This window comes from Calliopsis andreniformis, unplaced genomic scaffold (genome assembly GCF_051401765.1).
Source record: "Calliopsis andreniformis isolate RMS-2024a unplaced genomic scaffold, iyCalAndr_principal scaffold0022, whole genome shotgun sequence".
NCBI lineage: Eukaryota > Metazoa > Arthropoda > Insecta > Hymenoptera > Andrenidae > Calliopsis > Calliopsis andreniformis.
In genome coordinates, this window is record NW_027480432.1 from 11746315 (window position 1) to 11769241 (window position 22927).

The following is a 22927-nucleotide window of genomic DNA, read 5'->3' on the forward strand; positions in this document are numbered from 1 at the left end:
GAGTATGCTATATCGAATGGTGGCAGTTGCAACTTTCAGTACCGACCGGAAATAAGATTTTCAAACCAGAAGTCTGAAAATATGACTATTTGAAATAAGTTAAAAATGTTAAGACTAGAATAATCTCCGATTTCTGGTAGGCATATGATGGAATAGATGAAAACGAATACAGAAAACGGGGCACATACAAATACTATAAAAATCACGAGGTGCCATGCAAAGTATTGTCTTCGTGAAAAATATTGAATTATTATTTTCCAATTTGATGAAGGTTTTTATTTTCACATAATAGACAAAAGATTTTAGTTTTTAAATTATTCATAAAAAACTTTCTGTGCTATTATTTTGACTTTTTCATCAACTTTATCTACAATTTTTTCGATTATATTTCTTCTAATTTATACCACTATTAACATAAACATTTCAGAAAAAAAGAAAAGTTTCTTGGTTATTTAAGCCATTACATGCTTTTCAAGTTCACAAAAGCTGAGGACAGAGATTTATTTGATGTCATTTAATGTTATTTATTTGATCTCATCACCAATTTTCTTTACACTTTCACTATATCGTGTGATTTGATACGTAGATTTAGTCACAGATGCATAATTGACGGACACTTCTTATAAGTGGCTCTTTTCAGAATTAAATTGTAAAAAACGACTTTTTTTAGTGCCACAATAATTAATGTAAGAATAATTCGTTACGTTTCCACAACAAGACATGATTCAATGCAATCCAAGGTGAATAAGGGGTAAGTCTAGGTTAGGTTCTTTTTAGCAGGGAGGGGTTGAACGGGGGGGCAGCCCCTCAGCCGCACACGAAGTGTGGATTCAACTTGATCTACAAATTCTAATATCACACATGCATCATAATATGGCTACTGTACTGAGAATAGTGACAGCTACATGAAAACTTTGCAATGAAATCTCTCCATTAAAATAAATATCCGCTAAAAAAACTCTTCTGTTTCCGTAATTTATGGGTCAAAACAAATTGATTGGTGTATAGTAAGCTCAACTTCGCGTCCCATCTCTTTGCTGGGAATGTTCCATGTTGAAACACAATACGAGGGTATCGTTGAATAACACTAAACCTGTCTACTCGTTGCAATCCAGAGGGCAAGTCAAAACATTCCCTATGAGATCTCAGAGTAGAAAGGGTTAATGTGTCTACCCTCCGATTAATTTCCTGGTCAAAATACATTACATGAAGAAATTGTATACACCACTAGAAGTCTTGGAGCAGAATTTCGAGGAAAGCCGTACAGCGGAAGTACCGCAATAAAAGAACTGAATTGGTAGGAAAACTCGGCTTGTATCACAAATATCGGCACAAACGTTCAATGCAAAGGCTCGTCCAAAAAATGAATTGCAGCTTCTTAAAAAATTCGTCGAGAACCCTCCACGACACAACCATGCTAGATACCTGAATCTTTCGTCAAAGACCCTTACCTTCACTGTAGATCCTCCAAAAGTCGACCAAGCCGATGCGCGAAAAAGATTCTTCAATATTTGATATTCAAATTCCTTGCTTTAATAATTCTTATAAACAAAATTGAATTAATGTTAAATCTCACTCGGCATTTATGCCTCTTACACTAATCGCTAGCAATCTATGCTTCCTTGCACGAATGCTACCAAAAGTTGATGGAAATAGATACATGAAGAAATTTCTAGAATACTGGAAGTATTTTCTTAATACTTGAATAAACAGAATTTAATATCAATACATTCTAATATGTAAAATATTATATTGTGTTTCATGACGATGTAATACTCGTATTTTTAAAATAGATAACTGGATTTTTACTTTCGGTATGCATAAAACAATGAACACAATCGAAGGATGGACACATTAACCCTCTCTACTTGGGAATCTCATAGGGGTATTTTAACTTGCCTTCTGGATTGCAAGGAGTAGACAGGTTCAGTATTATTCAATGGTAGCCTCGTATTGTTTCAACATTCACAGACTGATCTTTTTTTAAATCTGCTGGTCAATAGTGACTGATCTTTCCCCTCCCTTGCATTAGAGCTTCACTACTATGCTATACATAAATACCCCTAAAAAGCAGAAGCGAACCGAGCACATTTCCACAGAAACAGGTGAGGGAAGTGACTGCGGAACGACTGGATGAAGCGAGCCAAGGAGTCGAACTCGACGTAAAAGAACATTGACGAAACATTTTGAAGAGCAACATCCAAGGAATACCTGTTAGAAATGATATGGTGAAACAAAATGGCCTTCCTGAAAAACAGGAGAAGTACAGAGTCCGAAAAGGGGCAGGTCAACACCCCTTCTGGACGCAGTAGACATATACAAAATTTTGGAAATTGGAAGTCTTCGAGGGTTAGGCAGAGGGCATAGGAAGGGATAAAAATCGAAAGGGGAAGGAGGTGCAAAAGGAGGAGGGCGGTGGATCGAGGGAAGGGAGGGGAGAGGAAAATTAGATTGGAATTCCGTCTAAAAGGAGGAGGGAAGCTTTCTCCGACTCTGGTCTAGAGTAGAAGGGGGAAGAGGTTTTTTGGGGAAAAAGAATCGCGTCAAAAACAGTGAGAAACGGGGGGGGGGGGGGGGGGGGGGGGGGCTGATCCTAGGTCGCGGGAGAAAATTTCCAATCGATGACAAATTTGTTGCGATTCGACAAGACTCGAGTTGATCCCTTCTCAGGGGTCAGAGCCTCAGAGGAACCACTGGGCCCAACGTCATATGCCACTACTTTAGCTACGATTAGGGAGGTACGGATGGCACGATTTCTAACGACGACGTACTCTCGACAAGGGACACTCCCTGTGTAGGCCTAGGTCAGTAAAACAGGGGAGGATGTTCCAATGTCGGGGTTGGAAGTAGAGACGAATTATTGCCTCCTTGCTTCGGCATGAAGTCGGACAGTTACGTCTGATAGTGGCCTGGAAGTCACACCGGTGATCACTTCCCCCGTTGAATCTCGCATAACTTCGCATAACTTCACTGCTGACAAACTCTGGTGAAAGTTTCAGGGCGGTCTAGTTTCTCGTGATTTCCAGCATATTTTTACATGCTTATAAAATAAACGAAGACTCAAACGCGAAATCGTTATTTTTGATTTTAGTCGTATTTATATGTATATGTAGAATCACCGCTTAAATTTATCCCATAGTGTGTTGAAACATCCTGTATAGTTAGCTTAGGTATAAGGCGGAGGAGGAACCAACACTGCTTCGTTGCTTTATTGCAATACACACGTCCCTTTGTTTGATATCCGCGCAGTACATGTTATTTTCTTCCGCATTTCTTAATCAGCATTTCAAACCGCATTTTACCTCAGGTTATATCATTACTCTATCCAGTACCTCTCGTTCCTTATCTCATTCCCGATCCTGAATTACTCACTCGGGACTATCAATTCGGTGCAGAAAATAAATCCGCTAATCATCCTCGGTGTGGGTCGGGCCTTTTTGAATTCTAAAACCAAGCTAAGCCAGTTGGTTCTCTAATCTACAGTAAGATCGAAAACTCCGCGCGAATCCACGGTACTGGATCATTCTTGACCGACTCGAAGGAGAAACACCAGGGAACGAGTCTCCAGAGGGCTACATAACTGAATGTCCACCCTGCGTCCTTGCTCTTGATTTTGGTAATAACATCAGCCTCAATCAAGCATGCGCAAAAATGCAAGAACATCGTGTTCATCATGTTTAATTCCGAAATCGCCAACTCCCGATTCCCCAAGTGAAAACAAGGCTCTAAATATACTCCTGAGGGATCTGTGATGAGCAGATGATAGACAATGACAGAGGCGACACTGTGGAAGTTAAAAAGGAGTTAACAGAGAGCGGACGGTTGTTTGCGTGCGATCAAGCGACAGTGCCTAGACTGTTTAGGGCCATTGCACCCGGGGAATAAGAACAAAATCTTTGACACTGGAAGGCTTTCATCCTTGGAGGAAAACAAATCAGGAATCGGCAACCAATATTAAGCTTAACTACTGTAGCTTAAAAGACGCCATGTAAGGACGATCCTCTCATTCCGTGTTCCGAGAAAAAATTCTCATTTGATCGAACGTGTTTAACAACGTCGTCGCATGAATTGCAAATAACAACAGGAAGCTTAGAATCTGTTATGGATTCCGTTCCAATATCGTAACCATAAGACAACGCTCAATGATGACCAGATAACAGCCTCTTAATTATCATCAGGGTGGATTGGATTCCAAGGGGTGAATTGTACATGGTCTGGCTGCGCATGATTGGTTTTATCAGGCGACTACACAAGTAGTTGTTGAAAATACGGATCTGCTATCAGATAGTTGCAAAAATCGGAGGAATCATACACTAACTCATACAGCAACTATACCACCCTGTAAGCCATTAACAGATACGCAAGAAATCAGTTAAGGTTATCTGTGTGCGGTTTTCGAGTCGTGCACCGAACGTGTGTAATTTATTGACACAATAACTAAAAGCGATTTATTGCAATGCAGTACTTTTATTAAAACAAAACAGTGTGTTATCTGGAATTCTTGCCGTTACAAACGGAAATCTCTTCCGACTTTCCGCTCAGTTACACCCAGTTCACTGGTATTTCTGAGCAATTAAATAAAATTATAATTTACGTTTTAGTTCAAATAAATGGCTGATTATAATGCAAAGACACAGTAAACTATCTTATTTCCTCATTTCATGGTTACAGAAGATTTTCTACGTATTCGCATCCCATTTCCAAAAACATTGAACATCTGTCTATCAGGCATTTAGTCTTTCAAAAATTTATGGTCTTATCCTTACTGCCTTTATACCTAGCGAGATCGAAAACTTTAACAACGCCAGAATGAACAAGGACCTGCGACTGTACATATATTTTATTTACTATCGCACTGCAAATGACACGGTCAGAGTTTAGAGACCCTCCTTATATTATCCCCTGTATATTATATATATATTATCACTTTGTAATAAACTATATTATCACTCAGATTTATATTATCACTTGCATTCAGTGTTATTCCAAGAACGATTTCCATATCCATGCCCATACCTTTGTAAAGTCAAGCTCTATCGTTATTTTGGTTTTATTTTTTTTTTTTTTTCGCAGACTGAAACTGTTGAAACAAGTTAAAGTTTCAGTAAATAACATAAATAACTGCAAAACGATGGCAAGTTTTCGTCGCAAATAAACGAGAAACTTTTAATTATGAATACGACTTACAATTTAAAATTATAATAGTATTAAGTCTGGCGGAAAATTCTGTTCGATTTTAAGTAAAAATAAAATGCAAAAATTAAACAAAACTTCTCAGTAGACCAAATATTCCTGAAAAGTGATATGTTACGTGTATTAATCTTCGCCACGTGATATTCGAGTAAACACAGGCATAGTTGTTTCTGTATAATTGCTCGAGCTGGGCGTATTACGGAGTTAATGGTTAATCATTTATATAATAACAAAATTCTTAAAAAACATGCATAGGAAATTAGTGCATCAAGTACAACAAGTATGTAATAACTGATATTCTTAATAGAATAAAACATTCGAAAAGATTACTTCTTTCACATTTCTATAATATGATTATGAATGATCATTAGAAAATTATTTCGATTATATAAAGAATGAAACTCTTTAAACCCTTTACCATTCAAACTTGGAGTTCATTCGAACATTTATTACGAAAAAATCGGCCCTTAAGTGGTCAAAACAGATTTTCTTCTAAACAAATTTTATAAAATTTAAATCATATAATATAAATGGTTGCACAATTTTTTGTACGTCTGTTTAATACATGATTATAAATACTATATGATTTTTGTAAAATTTTTGGGTAAAAGTTGTGTATTGTTTTCAGATAGATACATACTTGAAATATAAAAATTCCATAATTTTTATATTCTATTACATTAACAAAACAGAGAATGTATTCAACACTAATTAATAATATTTATAAAGCTCTCCCTTTTAAGTATAGTTATATGTCATAATTATAGTTACTCATAATCATTTCATCAACAAAAATACATAAAATACATAATGTACAGCATGTAACAAATATGCATTAAAATATTTTAGGAAACAGTAGGGGAGTTTAAATAAAACAATATCACAAAATGTTCTGTATGTATCTGTTTCGCAATAATAATACATTGAAATTAATAGTGCGATTTTGCACCAGAGAGTAGCCAATGTATATCAGTCAGATAGATGTATCGAAACCGGTGGTTAACCTAAGCCTCACAGCTATTTAGTAAAGTGAGTGCCTCAGAAAGCCACTTCAGATTCTCATCAGGTAAAGCATTTGCAACTTTACTAAATTCAACTTACTTATAAATACATTACAACTTTTTAAACCTTTATAATAACTAAAGCATACAAAATATATTATAAGTACATTTTATATTATTCCTGCTGACCACATTTTGTGTTTCTTCTAGTTTCTTTCAACAATTGTTACAATATTTGAACATATATTTGTTACAGCTTGTATAATAATAGGACAAAATCAAACATGTTAAATTATTATTATAAAGGAGTTTAAAGAAACATTCTAAATTATTTTACATAAAGTGATTAATTATACATAGTAAATTGTTTGTTTATATTCCAATGCATTGCTACTTAACTATAATTTCATTCATATTCTCTCTTTATTATCTATTTGTAAACAACTGTCACAATATCGGAAATTTTCAACGTTCACTTCATAGAAGATCTTGTAAGTTTGAATTTAAATTTAAAGATAGTTTTATAGTTCAATACAAAAAATTACACAACAATAATTATATTATAGTAACCTACACATAAAAAATTTGACATCTCTTTTAATAGTACTGATGGTAAAAGCAATAACTCTGAAATATTAAGAAAATACTGAAAATCTACAAAGAGATTCTATTTGGTCAAAGAATGCTTTAACAAATCTTCTTATATATTCCATTTAACCAATAAGATACAAACATAAATGACCAAAGATTTAAGAGTTTGGTTGTGTAATTTCAATAATTATAATTAATAAAATTACTTTATATTTAGCTATTTAATTTTAAATACATGTATATGAATTTAGTACAAATCCTAATTATAAGCAGTTTATAAGATTATACTACAATTGGAAATAATATAGAAAAACAGAATCTCATTCTTGTACAAGTTGTGATGGGCGAAAGCTTAATACAAAACAAAACATATATACGTATGTATTCTATGATTTACTATCCAATGTCATATTTTCCATAAATAAATTTACACCATATATTATAATAATTTTCACATATGTATAAAAATATAATATACTATACCAGATATATTTTGCGATGTTGTCTCAGAAGTTGGCATAGTATTCCCTTGAGTCTGGGTTGAAGTTGTACTTGTGTAAACACACGGTAGTATACTATATGCAGATTTTGACAAACCAGCAGTACTTTTAAATTCATCTTTAAAACCTGAACCTTCTTGGATAAGTTCCATGAGGCTCGTAACACCAATAGCTGGTGCAACACTATTTGTTTTATTGGAAGACACTGACAATATCAAACTTCGATAAATGTTTGTATTTGTCAAATATTCGCACAATTTTTTATAGCACTGTAACAATATTCGTAATTGGACATTTTCAACGTATTTATCGTAATCCTTGCACCAACCACACGAAGGTTTAAGTTTTTTACGTCCACCTCTACACCCACGACACACATGATGTTGACAATTAGTTTCGGTCGGCGTATGAGGTTCGATCAACAAATTTGAACACACAGTACAACTGAGACTTTGACGTAAATATGGAACTAGCCTATACAAATCTGTCCACGAATTTGGATCATCAACATCCGCTTGTAAAACTAACCGACATGTTGATACATAAAGACTCGTGGCGTTCATTCTTTCTTAAGTATTCCACGAACAATATGTATTATTACAATGAAAAATTAACTAAACAAGACAATACGACATTGTTGTTACACACAAACAAAACATCGGCCATATTTTATTTTTTATCGTTTACGTTCATAGAGGGCTCTTTGAAATTACTTTGGTAAAGCGTATCAATAGATAGGGAAGTCTTATAACAAAAACGATGTTTAATAATGTTATGATAAGTACTATATATATTTATATTTCACTTAATTCGTTGTAAACATTATTTAGACATAAACAATTCAGAACAGAGTTACCACTTATTATGTATTAAAATATACGGTGATATATTTTATTTCGATACTTTGTAAGTCTGGAATAACCATGATTTTTTCAAATGTACTGGGTGTATATTTTTTCACCGACAATCTTTTTGCTGGAATACACCGATATTGTGTTTCTTGGGATATACTGTCAAAGACAATATTTTTGTTGGTTTGTGTATGACTGCTAAAGTGATGCTTATCTCGCAAATTTTTCACAGCACACACTGGACTATTCACATAAACTATAAAAGGCTTATGTACTTGGCTTTATTTCATTTCGATACTTTCTAAGAGCGGAATAACCACGATTTTTGCAAATGTACTGGGTGTACATTTTTACACCGACAATGTTTTTGTTGGAATACACTGATAGTGTTTTTGTATGGATACAATGACAATATTTTTGCTGGGATCGAATAATCACGATTTTTGCGAATGTACTTGGCGCATGTTTTTATACACTGATAGTGTTTTTGTTGGGATTTAAAAGTACGGTGATAACAATAAATGTACAGGGTGTCCAATTTAACAGGAAACCCTCAAAACCAGTGCCCCTATGGGCCAGAAGTGGAAATACAAAGGTCTTGTCCCCATTCTAGGTACCTCTAAAACGCTGGTTATAGCTAGAGGATATAGAACTGTCAATTCTGTAACCTAAGCACCTAAGTAAAGGCGAATGAATCGATTCCTTCCTAATACCTATTTACATCATCAACGCGAAAAATTGGACTGTCCAAAAGATTATTAGCTACGCACATTAACCCTTATACCTTAGTCAATCAATTACCATATTCATATTCTTTAGATAACATGGAGTAAAAATTTCAAATTAAACCAAGCAAATAATTTACAAATATTTTACAACTAAAAATTTTGTGCGCTAACGATTTATATAATTATTAGGAAGGAATTGATTCATTCGCACTTGTTGAGGTTACAGAATTGACAGTTCCATACCCTCTAGCTATAACCAGTGTTTAAGACGTATCTAGAACGGGGATAAGATCTCTCTATTTCCCTTAGATCACTTCTGGCGCATAAAGACACTGGTTTCGAGGGTTTCCTGTTAAATTGGACAACCTGTATACAACTTCAGCAGTGGCAGTATGTTAGCCGTTTCAGCTGAATTTCAGACTGCAGCCGTTATAATGGTATCGACCGCTAGATTACTTGGGGAAGTACCGATATAGAATCGTGGTATTTTGTTGAGTTTGTTAAAACAAAGTCAAGGTTTCTTCTAAGCTTTATCATATTGCAATTTTATACATAAACTGATTTATATAAATTTTTGTGATAATAGCCAGACATTTTTATCAACGGAGATTTATTTTTGGATACTTCCTTTTGTTAACACATACATATGTGTATGTATGTACCTTGTATAATTTTGAAAAAAGGAATGGAGTCAAGTACTTGCCGTCGCAAAAGTAAGTTCATAAATTTTTTAAAAATATTAGACTCGAAAACAATACCATTTCAATTTTTACATTATTAAACAAATTATGTTATTCTAATATTGATGAAAATTTGTCCTAGGTAGTAATCATGGATGCATCTAAACAAACTAATTCTTATGAAGAGAATAAACGGTTTCTATTACGTTTATACAGGTCAAAAGAACATTTTAAAAAAGAATATAAACGGGTCTACTATGATAACATAAGAGTTAAAGAACTCTATCTTGTGCTTTTAACTGAACTCAAAAAGTCGATATTAAATGATAATATTGATAATTTTAAAAAATTAGGGGCTTCATTTGACTATATAAATAGCATAGAAAATGAATCAACTTTGAAAGATTATTATGATAGCACTGATAATCCTATTAAAACTACTAACTTAATTATTTTAACTTGTAAACAAAATAATGTAAAAATGCTAAGGCACTTATTTGACAATAATAATAAGATCTTATGTAATTTATCTATTAATAGTCAAAATACTATATTACCACACGATAAAGATGAAACTTGTCATAATGTGTTTTATTATGCTATACGTTCAGGTAATGTTGAACTTCTTGACATGCTTATTAATAAATGGCCAAATAATTATTTTGCTCTACATTTGAATGAATTGGATGAAATTCTCTCAAAAGCTTATAAAGAATTAAAGCTGAAGCATGTACCATTATCAGAAGAAATAGAAACTTTTGTTGAAAATGAACTAATAAATCTTCACTTTTTTTCTAATACTTCTGGACAAAATGAAAATATGAAACATGATATTAACAATATCATAGAACGGATTGAGCTGGTTCTTGAAAACATTAACACGTTAAGTACAGAATACTCAAATATAAAAAAAGTAGATCAAAAATTTTTATTTGTAATAACCTTCATTGCACAGAATATTAATATACTAAAGAAACAGTTAAAATCAACATATAACAAATTACCTTGGGAAGAAATAGAGTTTTGTTTAATCACTTTTATTACATCTCAAATAAAATGTCAAGAAATTAATCTCTTTTATTGTGCTACATTAAATAAAGAAAAAATATTAAACTATTTAAAAAACTTTGCAAAGAAACTTGAAGATGAAACAAATATTATACAAAATATGAATGTTAATAAACTGGTTCATTTACCACAATTGAAACGTGATGAAGTTATTGCAGAAATCATTAACAATTATCCTGAATTTAAAGAGTTATACATTGATTACCAACAAATTAGGGATGTTTATTCCTTAGAAAAAATTGCTGATTCTATACAGCTAGCATTATCAACAGATGTTAAAGAAAAGGAAGGTCATTTAGTCATTACAAGGATTTTACAGATAATGGGTGAATATTTAAAAAACAGTCTGGAATCCCCTAAATTATCCAGTGCCATAAACGAACTTCTTTTGCTATCACTACCAAAAAATACGAAAAAGATGATCGCAGATTTACGTAACTCATTATCGCATGCATATTCACTTTCTAAAAGAACAGAAATTGTGGAAAATATGGATGTTAAATTTTTTACTGGTATTCAAAATGACATTAAAAAGATAGGTAATGTGATTACTGATATTCTTTATGATAAAAAAATCAAAACAATCCAAATACTTCTAAAGAAAATTGTTGATAGCGAAAATTTCAATGAAATAAGAGAGATTGTCGAAATATTTCATAGTGCGAAATTAAATGAACAGGCCATAACAAATTTTAAAACGATGGAATGTGAGAAACTTGAAAAGCTTGTTGAAGAATTAAGTGCCAACATAACTGATAAAACAGATTTTGAAAAAAAATTGTTTGATAAAATTCATAATATAATGAATTCTATAAATAAATCAAAAAATTTCAGAATGGATTTTGCTACAGGCATGGCATCCTTAATGAGTTTATACATGTCTATTAGCTGTTTGATAAAGGTTGATCAAAACGTTGTTAAAGGAATAAAATTCTTTGCTAATAAAGTATTAGAAAATATTGTTTCCAATACAGAATCTCGCAACATTATTAGAGGAAAAGAAATATGTAATAGCAAAATATTAAGGAATATTTTTGCCAAAACAGAATCTTCCAACATTCAAGAAATTGCAGAATTATCAACAAAAATCTTCCTTAGTATTAAATCAAGAACATCTCATACTAACCTTAATGAAATACAACTTTTAGTTTGCAGAATCTTCATTATTGCTGAATTTAATTCAAAATCTGTAAACTGGATTAAAACGCTAAAACAGAAGTTAAATGAAAACGATTCTTTTGTTCCTACGTATAAAGAAAATAAATCTCAATATTTTACAAGAGAAACACAAGACAACGAACTTGAACTAAAATTGTCAATATTGAAAAGTGTTTTAAATAATGATAAATCAAAAATAACAGAACAATTTCTTTCGTACAAGAGAGATAAAAAATTGCAGGTAGTAGTAGAAATGCTAGTTCTGGATATACTATCTATCTTAGGTACTTCCAAAAATTATCTGGAAAATAACCTACTATTTTTAGATGACAACATTCCTTTATTAACTGGAAAATGCTTGCGTAATCATTTAGCACACGATAACATTTTAGTTAATGTATTGTTTACTGATCCTCCAACGGCAGTCATTGCAAATGCTAAAAAACTTCTTGAAGAAAATGTAATAACAAAGAAGAAAAAAATTGGCAAGTTAATGAAAGAAAATATTTCCAAGTTGAAAGATAAATACATTCAAGATCTTATTACTATTACTAATCAAGAAAGAATGTTCATTAGCTTGGAAGAAGGAAATATGGATAATTTACAAAGTTGTCTAAAAAGGGGAGCAGATATTAATGCCAGAAGTATTAACTTACAGACCGCATTGCATTTTGCTGTTAAAGGACCTAGCCTTAAAGTTATACAATTTGTTCTTGATCAGAATTTAAATATTAATGCTAAAGATATTCATGGTCAAAACTTATTGCATATTGCTGCTGCACACGGACGAAAAAATATTTTAGAATTTTTAATAAAAAATGCCGGTTTATGTATTGATGAGTCAGATAATAATGGTAACACCCCATTACATGTTGCAGCTGAAGAAGGTCACAAGAGTATTGTTGAAATTTTATTAAAAAATAATGCTAATACTGAAACCCACAATATATTTGGTCTTTCACCATTACATTTGGCAATAAGGAATAACCATATAGATGTTGTTAAAATTTTAATCAAAGATGATGTGAATGTTGACAGTAATCAAATTATAGGTGGTTATACTGCGTTACATGAAGCTGCAGAGAAAGGTCATCTAGAGATAGTTAACTTTTTACTTCAACATAAAGCAGATATTAATGCTAAAAATGAAAAAAATTGGATGCCATTACATGCAGCAGTATATTGTGGCCATTTAGCAGTAGTGAACACTTTACTTCTAAAAGGAGCTGATATTAATACTAGTGTTACAGATGGCTGTACAGCATTACATTATGCAGTAGAAAATGGTCATGAAAAAATAGTTGATCTTCTTTTGATGTATGGAGCTAATGTTAATGCTGTTGATAAGACCTATAATAACACACCTTTACATTATGCTGCAAAAGATGGATACATAGGAATTGTTAAGGCTTTACTGAAAAATGGAGCTAATGCTAATATAACCACTGTTGATGGTCTAACTTCTTTACATTTGGCAGCACAAAGTGGTCACTTAGAAATAGTCACTGTTCTTCTGAAATATGGCGTTGATATTCTTTTCAAAGACAAATATAATGTCACACTATTGCATTATATAGCACAGAGTGGTCATCAGAAAATTGCTGAATTTTTAATAAGAAATGGAGCAGAAATTAATGCACAAGATAATAATAATTTAACACCATTACATGTAGCTGCTCAGGTGGGCCAGAAAGATATTGCTGATCTGTTAATAAAAAATAAAGCTAAAGTTGACGCTCAAGATAGTATAGGTTTCACACCTTTACATGCAGCTGCTAAGGGTGGCAATGAAAATATTATTGATCTTCTAATAAAAAATAAAGCTAAAGTCAATGTTAGAAGCAAGAGTGGTACCACTCCATTATGTGTAGCTGCTTTAAATGGCTATACAGATATTGTTGCTTTTCTAATAAAAAATAATGCTGAAGTCAATAATACAATTAGTGATCAAATTACACCACTGCACGCAGCTGTTATGGGAGGCCACAAAGATACTGTTAATCTTTTAATAAGAAATAAAGCTCAAATTAATGTTAATAGTATTCTAGGTGGAACACCACTACACATGGCTATTTCAGAAGGTGATCAAGAAATCACCAAGATATTAATAGCAAATGGGGCCAATATTCATGCCATATTTAATGATTGCACACCATTAGAAATTGCTATTAAATGTAATTGCAAAGAAATTGTTAAAATATTGTTAGCACATGGAGCCAATAGTAATACAGAAGATATGCAACTTTTATCATTGGCAGTATTTAGTGGCTATAAAGATATTGTGCAACTTTTACTAAAAAACAAAGCATCAGTTAACAAAACCCTTTCGAATGACAATTCTACTTTATTGCATATTGCTGCTACAAAAGGTGATACAGAAATAGTTTCCGCACTAATTATGAAAGGAGCTGATATTAATACTATAACTACTAATAATGTAACACCGCTATATCTTGCAGCACAGGAAGGTCATGAAGAAATTGTTAAACTCCTCATAAAAAATGGGGCAAATGTTAATGTTGCATCTAAGGAAGGCATATCGGCTTTACATGTAGCAGTAGCAAATGATCACGATAATGTTGTGAAGATTTTACTAAATAATAATGTAAATATTAATTTCAAAGACAATAAGAACAGAACAGCTTTAGAATTAGGAGTGGCACATGGTTGTTTAGAAGCAGTTAAAGTGTTACTACAAAACAAACAAGTGAACATTAATGCTAAGGGCAACGATGACTGGACAGTATTGCATATTGCTTCACAAGAAAAAAATCTAGAAATGGTAAAATATCTAGTACATGAAGGATCCAATATTAATGCTAAAAATGCTTCTGGTTCAAAACCTATACACATTGCAGCCAGAGAAGGTCACAAAGACATCGTAGAATTCTTCCTTAGTAAGGGATTAAGTATTGATGACTGTGGTACAGTTGATCAAACATTACTTCATTATGCTGCAATGAAAGGTTCTTTAGAAGTTGTAAAGTATTTGATAGCACAAGGTGCAAACGTAAATATTCAGGATGTTAATGGGTTGACTCCTATGCATATAGCTGCTAATTTTGGTTACACAAATATTACTGAAGTTTTATTAAAAAATGGCGCAATTTACAATGTCACTGACAAATTTCATAGAACACCATTAGCAATGGCTTTAGACGAAAATCTTATTAATCTATTAGTATCAACTGAGAAATTGTTTAATGCTGTTAAACACAATAATTCTATAGAAGTTAAAAATTATATCAAAGCAGGAGCAGTGGTTAATGCTAAAAATTCTGATAGAAGAACATCATTATACTATGCTGCATGGAAAGGCTATGATGAAATTGTTGTTACTCTGTTGCAAAATAACTCTGATCCTAATGCAGTTGATAACAATGGATTTACACCTCTACATTATGCTGCTAAGTTTTCTCATCTAAAAGTTGTGAAGGTTTTATTAAGCAATGGTGCAGTATATAATAGTGTTTCCAATAATGGTAAAACACCCTTAGATATGACTACAAATAAAACCATAGTTATCTTACTAAACCGGATAAATCAGTCGTTCAAGAATGTTAAAAATGGTGATTCAAAAGTGATTAATGATCTCGATGGAATAAAAGATGTTGATACAATTAAAGCAATCATGGGTGCTCGTAACAGAGAAAATAAAACACTCATAGTTGATGCAGTGCATAGTAACTTTCCGAAAGTTGAACAATTGAAAGAGATATTACAAGATGATGTATCCAGTCAGATTAAAATGGCTTTAACGCTCAGTCATTATGGTGATTACCAAACTGCTTTAAATATTTTTAAAAAGGTATTTGAAAAAAGAAAAGAAATACTAGGACCAGATAATCCTGGAACTTTAGATATTCAAACACACATAGCTAATACACTATATGTACAAGGGTCCTACCAAGATGCTTTAAATATGCTCAAAGATATTTTACAGAAACAGAAAGAGATATTAGGATTAAATACAAAGGATACTTTAAATACCAGAAGTACAATAGCTTTAGTACTGCATAGGCAGGGAAAAGATGAGGAAGCTTTTAACCTTTATCAAGAAATATATCAGAAGCAGAAAGAAATCCTGGGATCAAATCATACAGATACATTAAATACTCAATTTCACATGGCTTTGGTTTTAGACAGGCAAGGAAAATATGAAGAAGCTTTGGATATCAACAGAACAATTTTTAAAAAGAGGAAGAAACTATTAGGTGAACATAATGCTGCCACAGTGAGTGCTCAAAATAATATAGCAATGGTATTGTGTAATCAGGGTAAATATGAAGAAGCATTAAAAATTTATGAGGAAGTGTTTGAGAAGAAAAAAATGGTTTTTGGCATCAATCACTCTAGTACCTTAAGAACGTTACATAACATTACTCAAGTACTTGTTAGTAAAAACAAATATCATGAAGCTTTGAAAACTTATGAAGAAGTTTTATGTATTCAGAAAAATGTACTGGGTTTAAATCATCCTGATACCTTAAACACTCAATACAATATGGCAAATCTTTTTTTCAAGCAAGGAAAGTGGATAAGTACACTTAAAATCTTTAAAGAAATTTTTAAAAGACAAGAAGCTGTTCTTGGACCACATCATCCTAGTGTATTAGATATTTCGGAAAAAATAAAAGTAATATATACAAAGTTTAAGTTTGAGGGCAACACAGAATCTGATCTTCTGCACTATCTGCAGAAAGATATTAATATTGCTGCTAGTGATGGTAATGTACATCTTGTTGAGCGTTTATTGCAAAATGGAGCTGATATCAATGACAAAGATGCTGATGGACGAACTGTATTACATTTTGCTATTAACAATCAACATGTAGATGTTGTTAATATTCTACTAAAAAATGGAGCTGATATTACTCAAGTTACTCATAAGGGTAATACTCCATTACATATTGCTGCTCTTAAAGGCCACAAAAAAATTATTGAAATTCTGTTACAACATGCAAATCATAATAGATTAAATGATTTTATAGATACCAAAACTACTATTAGTGATTCTACATCATTACATGTTGCAGCTAAGAATGGTTTCTTTGAAGTTGTAAAATCTTTATTAAAGTATGGTGCAACTTATAACATTGAGAACAAAGAAGGTAAAATACCTCTTGATCTTACCAAGGAACAACGTATTACTAATTTGTTGGAACTAATTGAGAAATTATTTGAAAATGCAAAAGAAGGTAATATTCAAATTATTGACAAGCTCAGAACAATAAAGCAAAACAATGAAGATGAGTTTCTAGCTGTAATAAATGCTCGTAATAACCAAGGAAAAACATTATTACAAGTGGTTATAGTTAATAAACATAAGGGTATTGCAAGTAAATTATTAAACATGTTAAAAAGTTTAACGTAACATGCACAAAATATTAGTATAGAAAGCAAAGCCAAATACTTCGAACTGTGAATGATATTTTATAAAAACCTATTCACAATGGAAGTTAATATACGTATTACAACTTGATTAACCCTTCGTCGGTAACAGGGGTGATGCAGGACCTAAGTTCGAAACTAATGATTTTATGAAATGTACAGCGATCACCGAAAATATTAACTAAATGTTCACCATGTTAAAATTATAAGTAGTTGTTTATTTTCATGTACATTCTTACTTGTGTATTTCCTGGAGTGATCAGTCACTCCTGCTACTTGTAATATTTGTCATATTTATCAATATTTATGTTACCGATGAAAGATTAAGGGAAAAGGTACTAAAAAAAAAATATATATATATATATATATATACATAAAAGTCTATCATCTATTACTGATTTGGAAAAACACTGATACAACTGTAAAATTGTAAATTCGTAATTAAACACTACTGGCTTCAGAGAATCTCTGATAGAAATATTTAATCCCTTTAAATTAAATATTTTTTAGCAATGTGCTTATCTGCTACAGTTTGTGTCTAATCTAAGTTAAAAGTAACTAAAATGTACTAACAATTGCTTTCTTTCCATGTCATTAAATAATTTTGTTCATTATTCAACTACAAGTATAAAAGAAATTAAGCTTTTTTTCCCTTGATTTGTTTACAGTTGTATCTTCATTTTTCCAGATTGGTGATCTGTTATAAGTTAGCGTTCTACATCTTAATTATTTTGTTATTTTATACTATCTAATATTTTTATCTTCTTAAAAAAAATGTTTACCTAAATAAGTGATATATATTGTATATTTATATTGTATTAAATGAATTTTTAGACAAAGTATTTAAAACTTAAGATATTGACTAAACTATATTTTTATTTGTATTAATTAGATTAAAATTTACTGTTATATATTTTTATATGTCTATCATCAAATTTCTATATATAGATATAGACTTTTTTATAAAACGTCCTCTTTTAAAAGGAGTCAAAACTGAAAGAATTATAGCTACAATTACAATCATGGTTATTGAGGCAATCAGAACGTTTTGTATATTCTTTCTTAAGGTTTCTTAACTGAAATTATTAAGAGGAACAGTGGCCCAAAGTTTATTAAAATAGACTGTAAAATAATATACATGTAGAGTTTTAAATGTATACAAGGATATAAATTTCCACAAAATTCAAAATTCAACTGTTTCTCTTAATTTAAAATTTTGAAAATCCCAAAATATCTCTATTTTCTGTTTTTATTGTCTCGTAAAAAAGTTACAAATTTGGAACTGGAATGCAATGAGGGGATAGATACTTTGATTCCCTATTAAAGCTCTTGTACTGCTATAATTACAAATTGTAGTCATATTTCTATATCAATTCTCAATTTTTTATATTATTGTTATCAATATTGTAAACTTCTTGGAAACAAAACCAATAAAAAATAAAATAAAAAAGAATCCTAAAGTTATTAAGAATAAGCAACACTCTAGAAAGCAGGTAAAATTGTAAATAAACTTATAAATTAATGTAGAAATATGTAAGTGTGCAATAAATCTAATAATAAAAATAAAAATAAAGTGCTATTTTACAGAATTCCTGTATTTTGTTCTGTAACACAAATTACCTAGGAGTGCATAATTGTATCGATATTACATTTCCTTGTATTAAATTCTAAAAATATGTCTTAAAATAAGAAAAAGTTTATTTAGTACGTATAAATTCGAAAGACAAGAAAAATACTAATTCCATATTTATCTTCAGTTTGCAATGTCCTCTAGCTTGCAAGTACTTTCTTTTGGTCTTCATTATATGCCATGTAAATACAATTGTATGCAGAAATTCGATATATGACGAGACATTGTAATCGCCTTACGACAATTTAGAAAACGATCGGACAATCGACGATCGGTTGGACGGTACTTATTTTTCGCCAGTAGTCAATCGACTCGTCGCGTTAACTGGAGGTCACGACAAATGAAACGAACTAAAGTTTTAAATATTAACAGTGGTATAAAGTTAATTTTATTTTAACAATTAATAATTAAATATTAATAGCAAAAGAAGCGAAAGAGCCCGATTTCCAAGACTTTTCTGCTAATTTTGATAAACCGGGATATTCGACGGTCCCGAAACCTTTTATCGGGAGACAGGACTGAAGGCCACAAATCAGGACAATCCCGAAAAATCGGGACGTATGGCAACCCTAACCAAAGTGGAATGCATAGATACTATAATGAAAAAGAAATATATAAGAAAACTCAGATCGCGCTGCAATATTCGAGAAGTTTCGAGAAGCTTCGAGGGCCTCAGCCAGCAGCGGCCTACCGCTCAGCTGGTTAGCAACAGTGACCAGGACCCTCGCGGGGAAAAACCCACGGAGGTCAAGTCGTCCCTTAACAGCGTCGCGAGGGGTACAGGCGGACCTTCTTAAGAGGACGCCACTTCGAGTCAATCCTTCGAACTGAGCAGATCTACGGGGAAGCATTCGCGTACTTTTGTATTTGCGTTCGATTGTATTATACTCCGAAACTGTTTCATTGAGTATCCGTTTGTGAATTCAATCTCGATCCGCTACGCCACGTCCTTACCTCCTTTCAAATTATCTTACAAATATTTAATTTATACTTGTTATACTATTATGCTATTTAATTTTCCTAGACAAGTTTTCTTTCATTTATATATTTTTCAACTTCCCACAATTATCCTTAAATATTAGAATAATCAAGTCAAGTAATTATCATATGATTATACATATGTATACACATATGTCAGTCGAGAGTAAACGAAAATGAATATGAAATCGGAACGTGTTTCTTCAACTTAAATTGCGGATAGGGTACGTAAGAGGTAGTGTGAGAAATATACATCTATTCCATTTTCTTCCACGCAAGACCACGCCGAACTAAATTTACGGTTTGTTTTGTCACGCATGTCTCGCCCCTCGGAAAATATTAATTAATTAAGAATCCTGAAGTCTGGATTCACATTTCTGTCATCTAATGTCAACTTCAGCTTTGCTCTCATTTCTAGTACAATTCAAATTTAGTGCCTGAAGAGTTTACGTTGAGCGCTGCTATAGAATGAGGGCGGGATAGACAACACCGAGACTCGTGATTCGAAATTTTCTGCATCCCCTAGATTCAGTTCTGACTGAATCAATGGAACTATGTGTACAGTTTTGATATAATATTAACGTGTTATCATAGATCTAGATCCATGCGTATTATATGAAGTATGTGTGAATATGTTTAATAACGTGAAATTTCTAATAGATTTTTTACACATTTTCATTTTGCAGCACACGATTTTTTATATAATTTAAAATATTCTATTAAACTTTAAGTGAGGTGCCTATCTATAGAATACTGTTACATACTATTGTGTATATAATATTCCAAGATGGCTGCAATCAAGTTGGGATCTCATTTAAAGGAATTACGATTTCTTTTATGTCAAACATCAAAATCTAGTCAAGGTGTTAGGTAACATGAGTATAAATTATACGAATAATAGCGTTGCTATAAAATGCAATAGTTCTCGCTTACTTTTAAGTATAAGATTTTAACCTATACGTATTATTTTAGGGATTTTATTCAACAACAATATGTACCTCTTAAAAGAAATAATCCACAATTTCCAGTTTTAATCAGAGAATGTTCTTCAATTGAACCTTTCCTGTATGCACGATATGGTAAATATTATGACGTAATATATTTTACATGAGTACTGATTATTGCACTATGGATTTTTATGCAAATATTTCATAATTACAGCTGAAGAAATATAACCTAAATAAAAATTTCTTTCAGCCTTTACATACTATAGTTTGTACTTCACTTTTTATATTTTGCATATTCTTGCATATAGTAGGCATATTCTAATTTCTCACACAGTTAAGATTTTCATGAATGCATAAGAATCTACAGTCTAATTATTACATATTAACAAATTTCTTATTGATTCGGATGAGTTTCTATATGTATAGTGTGACAAACTATATTTAAGCATTTATTCAAATGGACATTTGAAGGTTAATATTTTCATGTTTAAAATCTATTAAAATAGTTAATAAAACATTAGAAAATCTGAACAAAATTTTTACAGTAAGTAGAAAAGTTTTGATGTACTAGATCAATAGATTAAGAATTAATATACTTCGTCCCTGAATATATTTATATATAGTCTGTATACTTTGTTTAAGGATGTCATGTACAGATTATTTATAGACTGATTGCAAATAATATGGGTTTACATTTGTATTGATGCTTTAGTCTTTCAGACTTCCCTAGTCTGTAAAGCATAGACTATTCAGAAATAGTCTAATATTGTAACTAATTTGCAGACAATTTGTGGATATCTACAATGATTGAATTTTATATGTGGACACATCTTATGTGAAATCTCATTTTATATTTCATGTTTGCAAAAATATTTCACATATTTATTTCATAAGATAGTATACAATTAAAAAATTAAGTGTATATAAGCCTTTTTTCTTATTTTAATATTTATAACTTACTCTATGAGGTGGTCCTATATTTTATTAACAACAGGTATAGAAAAAATATAGAAATATAATCTTTTTGACAATCATAAATATTTATAGTGTGTTCATTATAGTAGCATATACTTTACAACTTCTGAAGCACTAAGAAAGCTTTGGCAAAGACTGTTTATACATGAAAATGATTACTTTTGAATCGAAAGCAAATGACAATAATTAAGGTTTTCAACAACTATTTCTATTGAAAAAACAAGGTTATCTTTATTCTTGTAAATGAAATCATGTGTTTCTTTTGGTATTATAGTTGTATAAAAAAGGTTCACTGATAACATTAGAGTTGTTATTCTTAACATACTATATTACTGTAATAAAAGATTGTGAAAGTTGAGGTGTAACTAAATTAGGCAGTAGCAAAGTTTAGAAAATTACTTTCAAAAATGTTCTGAGACTAAATAGATAAACATAATTGATGAATGGTAAGCTTTGTATTACAAAATACATCTTACAGTTTATAGAATTCTCATAACATGATATTACATGTACCTTAAATTCAATTTTAAACATTATTACTTCTACAATATTTCACTATTTAACTGTACTATAGTTATTCTTGATTGTAGCGTATGAAAAAAAAATGACATTGACATTGATGGAATAGATAAGTTTATGTATAAATGTTGTCTATCAAATTTCTCTGAATATTTTAAAAATTATAATAAACACTATACTCAATTATATACTGCATCAATCAGTTTGTTCATCACATATTATTCTGAGCATTTCAATTTAATAACTGTTCATTTTTCTAATAGTTTCAATTAATGTAAAAACAAACTCTAATTTATTTATTTATCTGATGATACTTTGTTTCAGAGTATGGCATAGAACATTGTATTCCTTTGCAAAATTTGACATCTGAAGAAATAACTAAACGGGTTCAAGAACTTGCTGCTAAGAAACCCAAATAGTAGTTATATTATTATGTTTGTAGATTAATTTATTTAGTTATTTAATAAAATACTTATATAAATTTAATTAGACTATTATAATTCCAATGTAAAAATATGAACTATTACTGTAGCAAATTTAAAAGTCTTTTTCTTTATTAAAAATTAAACTTTTCGTTGTACAATGTGCTGTACATAATATGCACATGTATCTCTTTAAATGTCTCTTTAATTTTATACAAATTACTTATTTAGCTGAGCATAAAGAAATCAACAATAACAAGTTCGTGTTAACTATGATATATGTCTATATGTAGCT

The 22927-nt window shown here is 31.2% G+C and overlaps 4 protein-coding genes across 10 annotated transcripts in view; 3 read left to right on the plus strand and 1 right to left on the minus strand.

Moving 5' to 3' along the window:
- The window catches only part of Msl-2 (male-specific lethal 2), a 34538-nt gene extending 26619 nt beyond the window's left edge, over positions 1 to 7919 (minus strand). For all 6 annotated transcript variants that reach the window (XR_013003144.1, XR_013003145.1, XM_076391037.1 and 3 more), the window contains exon 1: positions 7269 to 7919. Coding sequence is in view for 4 of the 6 variants with exons in the window: in XM_076391037.1 (XP_076247152.1) it covers positions 7269 to 7848 (580 nt within the window). In the remaining 2 variants the exon portion in view is untranslated. The remainder of the gene's footprint in view (positions 1 to 7268) is intronic.
- Positions 7920 to 8784: 865 nt separating this feature from the next.
- LOC143186689 (uncharacterized) lies at positions 8785 to 12015 on the plus strand. The gene is made up of 5 exons (XM_076390398.1): positions 8785 to 9301; positions 9451 to 9577; positions 9687 to 11319; positions 11464 to 11926; positions 12012 to 12015. The coding sequence occupies exons 3-5, from the start codon at positions 9696 to 9698 to the stop codon at positions 12013 to 12015; spliced, it is 2091 nt and encodes a 696-aa protein (XP_076246513.1). The 5' UTR covers positions 8785 to 9301; positions 9451 to 9577; positions 9687 to 9695.
- LOC143187207 (uncharacterized) lies at positions 11960 to 17593 on the plus strand. The gene is made up of 2 exons (XM_076391285.1): positions 11960 to 16662; positions 16762 to 17593. The coding sequence occupies exons 1-2, from the start codon at positions 12024 to 12026 to the stop codon at positions 17142 to 17144; spliced, it is 5022 nt and encodes a 1673-aa protein (XP_076247400.1). The 5' UTR covers positions 11960 to 12023; the 3' UTR covers positions 17145 to 17593.
- A 2673-nt stretch (positions 17594 to 20266) lies between these two features.
- Nd-b8 (NADH dehydrogenase (ubiquinone) B8 subunit) lies at positions 20267 to 22696 on the plus strand. 2 transcript variants are annotated; one of them, XM_076391288.1, is made up of 4 exons: positions 20267 to 20389; positions 20456 to 20639; positions 20742 to 20848; positions 22535 to 22696. In XM_076391288.1, exons 2-4 carry the CDS (start codon positions 20557 to 20559, stop codon positions 22627 to 22629), a joined length of 285 nt encoding a protein of 94 aa, XP_076247403.1. In that variant the 5' UTR covers positions 20267 to 20389; positions 20456 to 20556; the 3' UTR covers positions 22630 to 22696. The 2 variants fall into 2 exon arrangements, with proteins under 2 accessions (XP_076247403.1, XP_076247405.1); XM_076391290.1 differs by having other exon boundaries at positions 20371 to 20389; positions 20501 to 20639.
- The last annotated feature ends 231 nt before the right edge of the window (positions 22697 to 22927 follow it).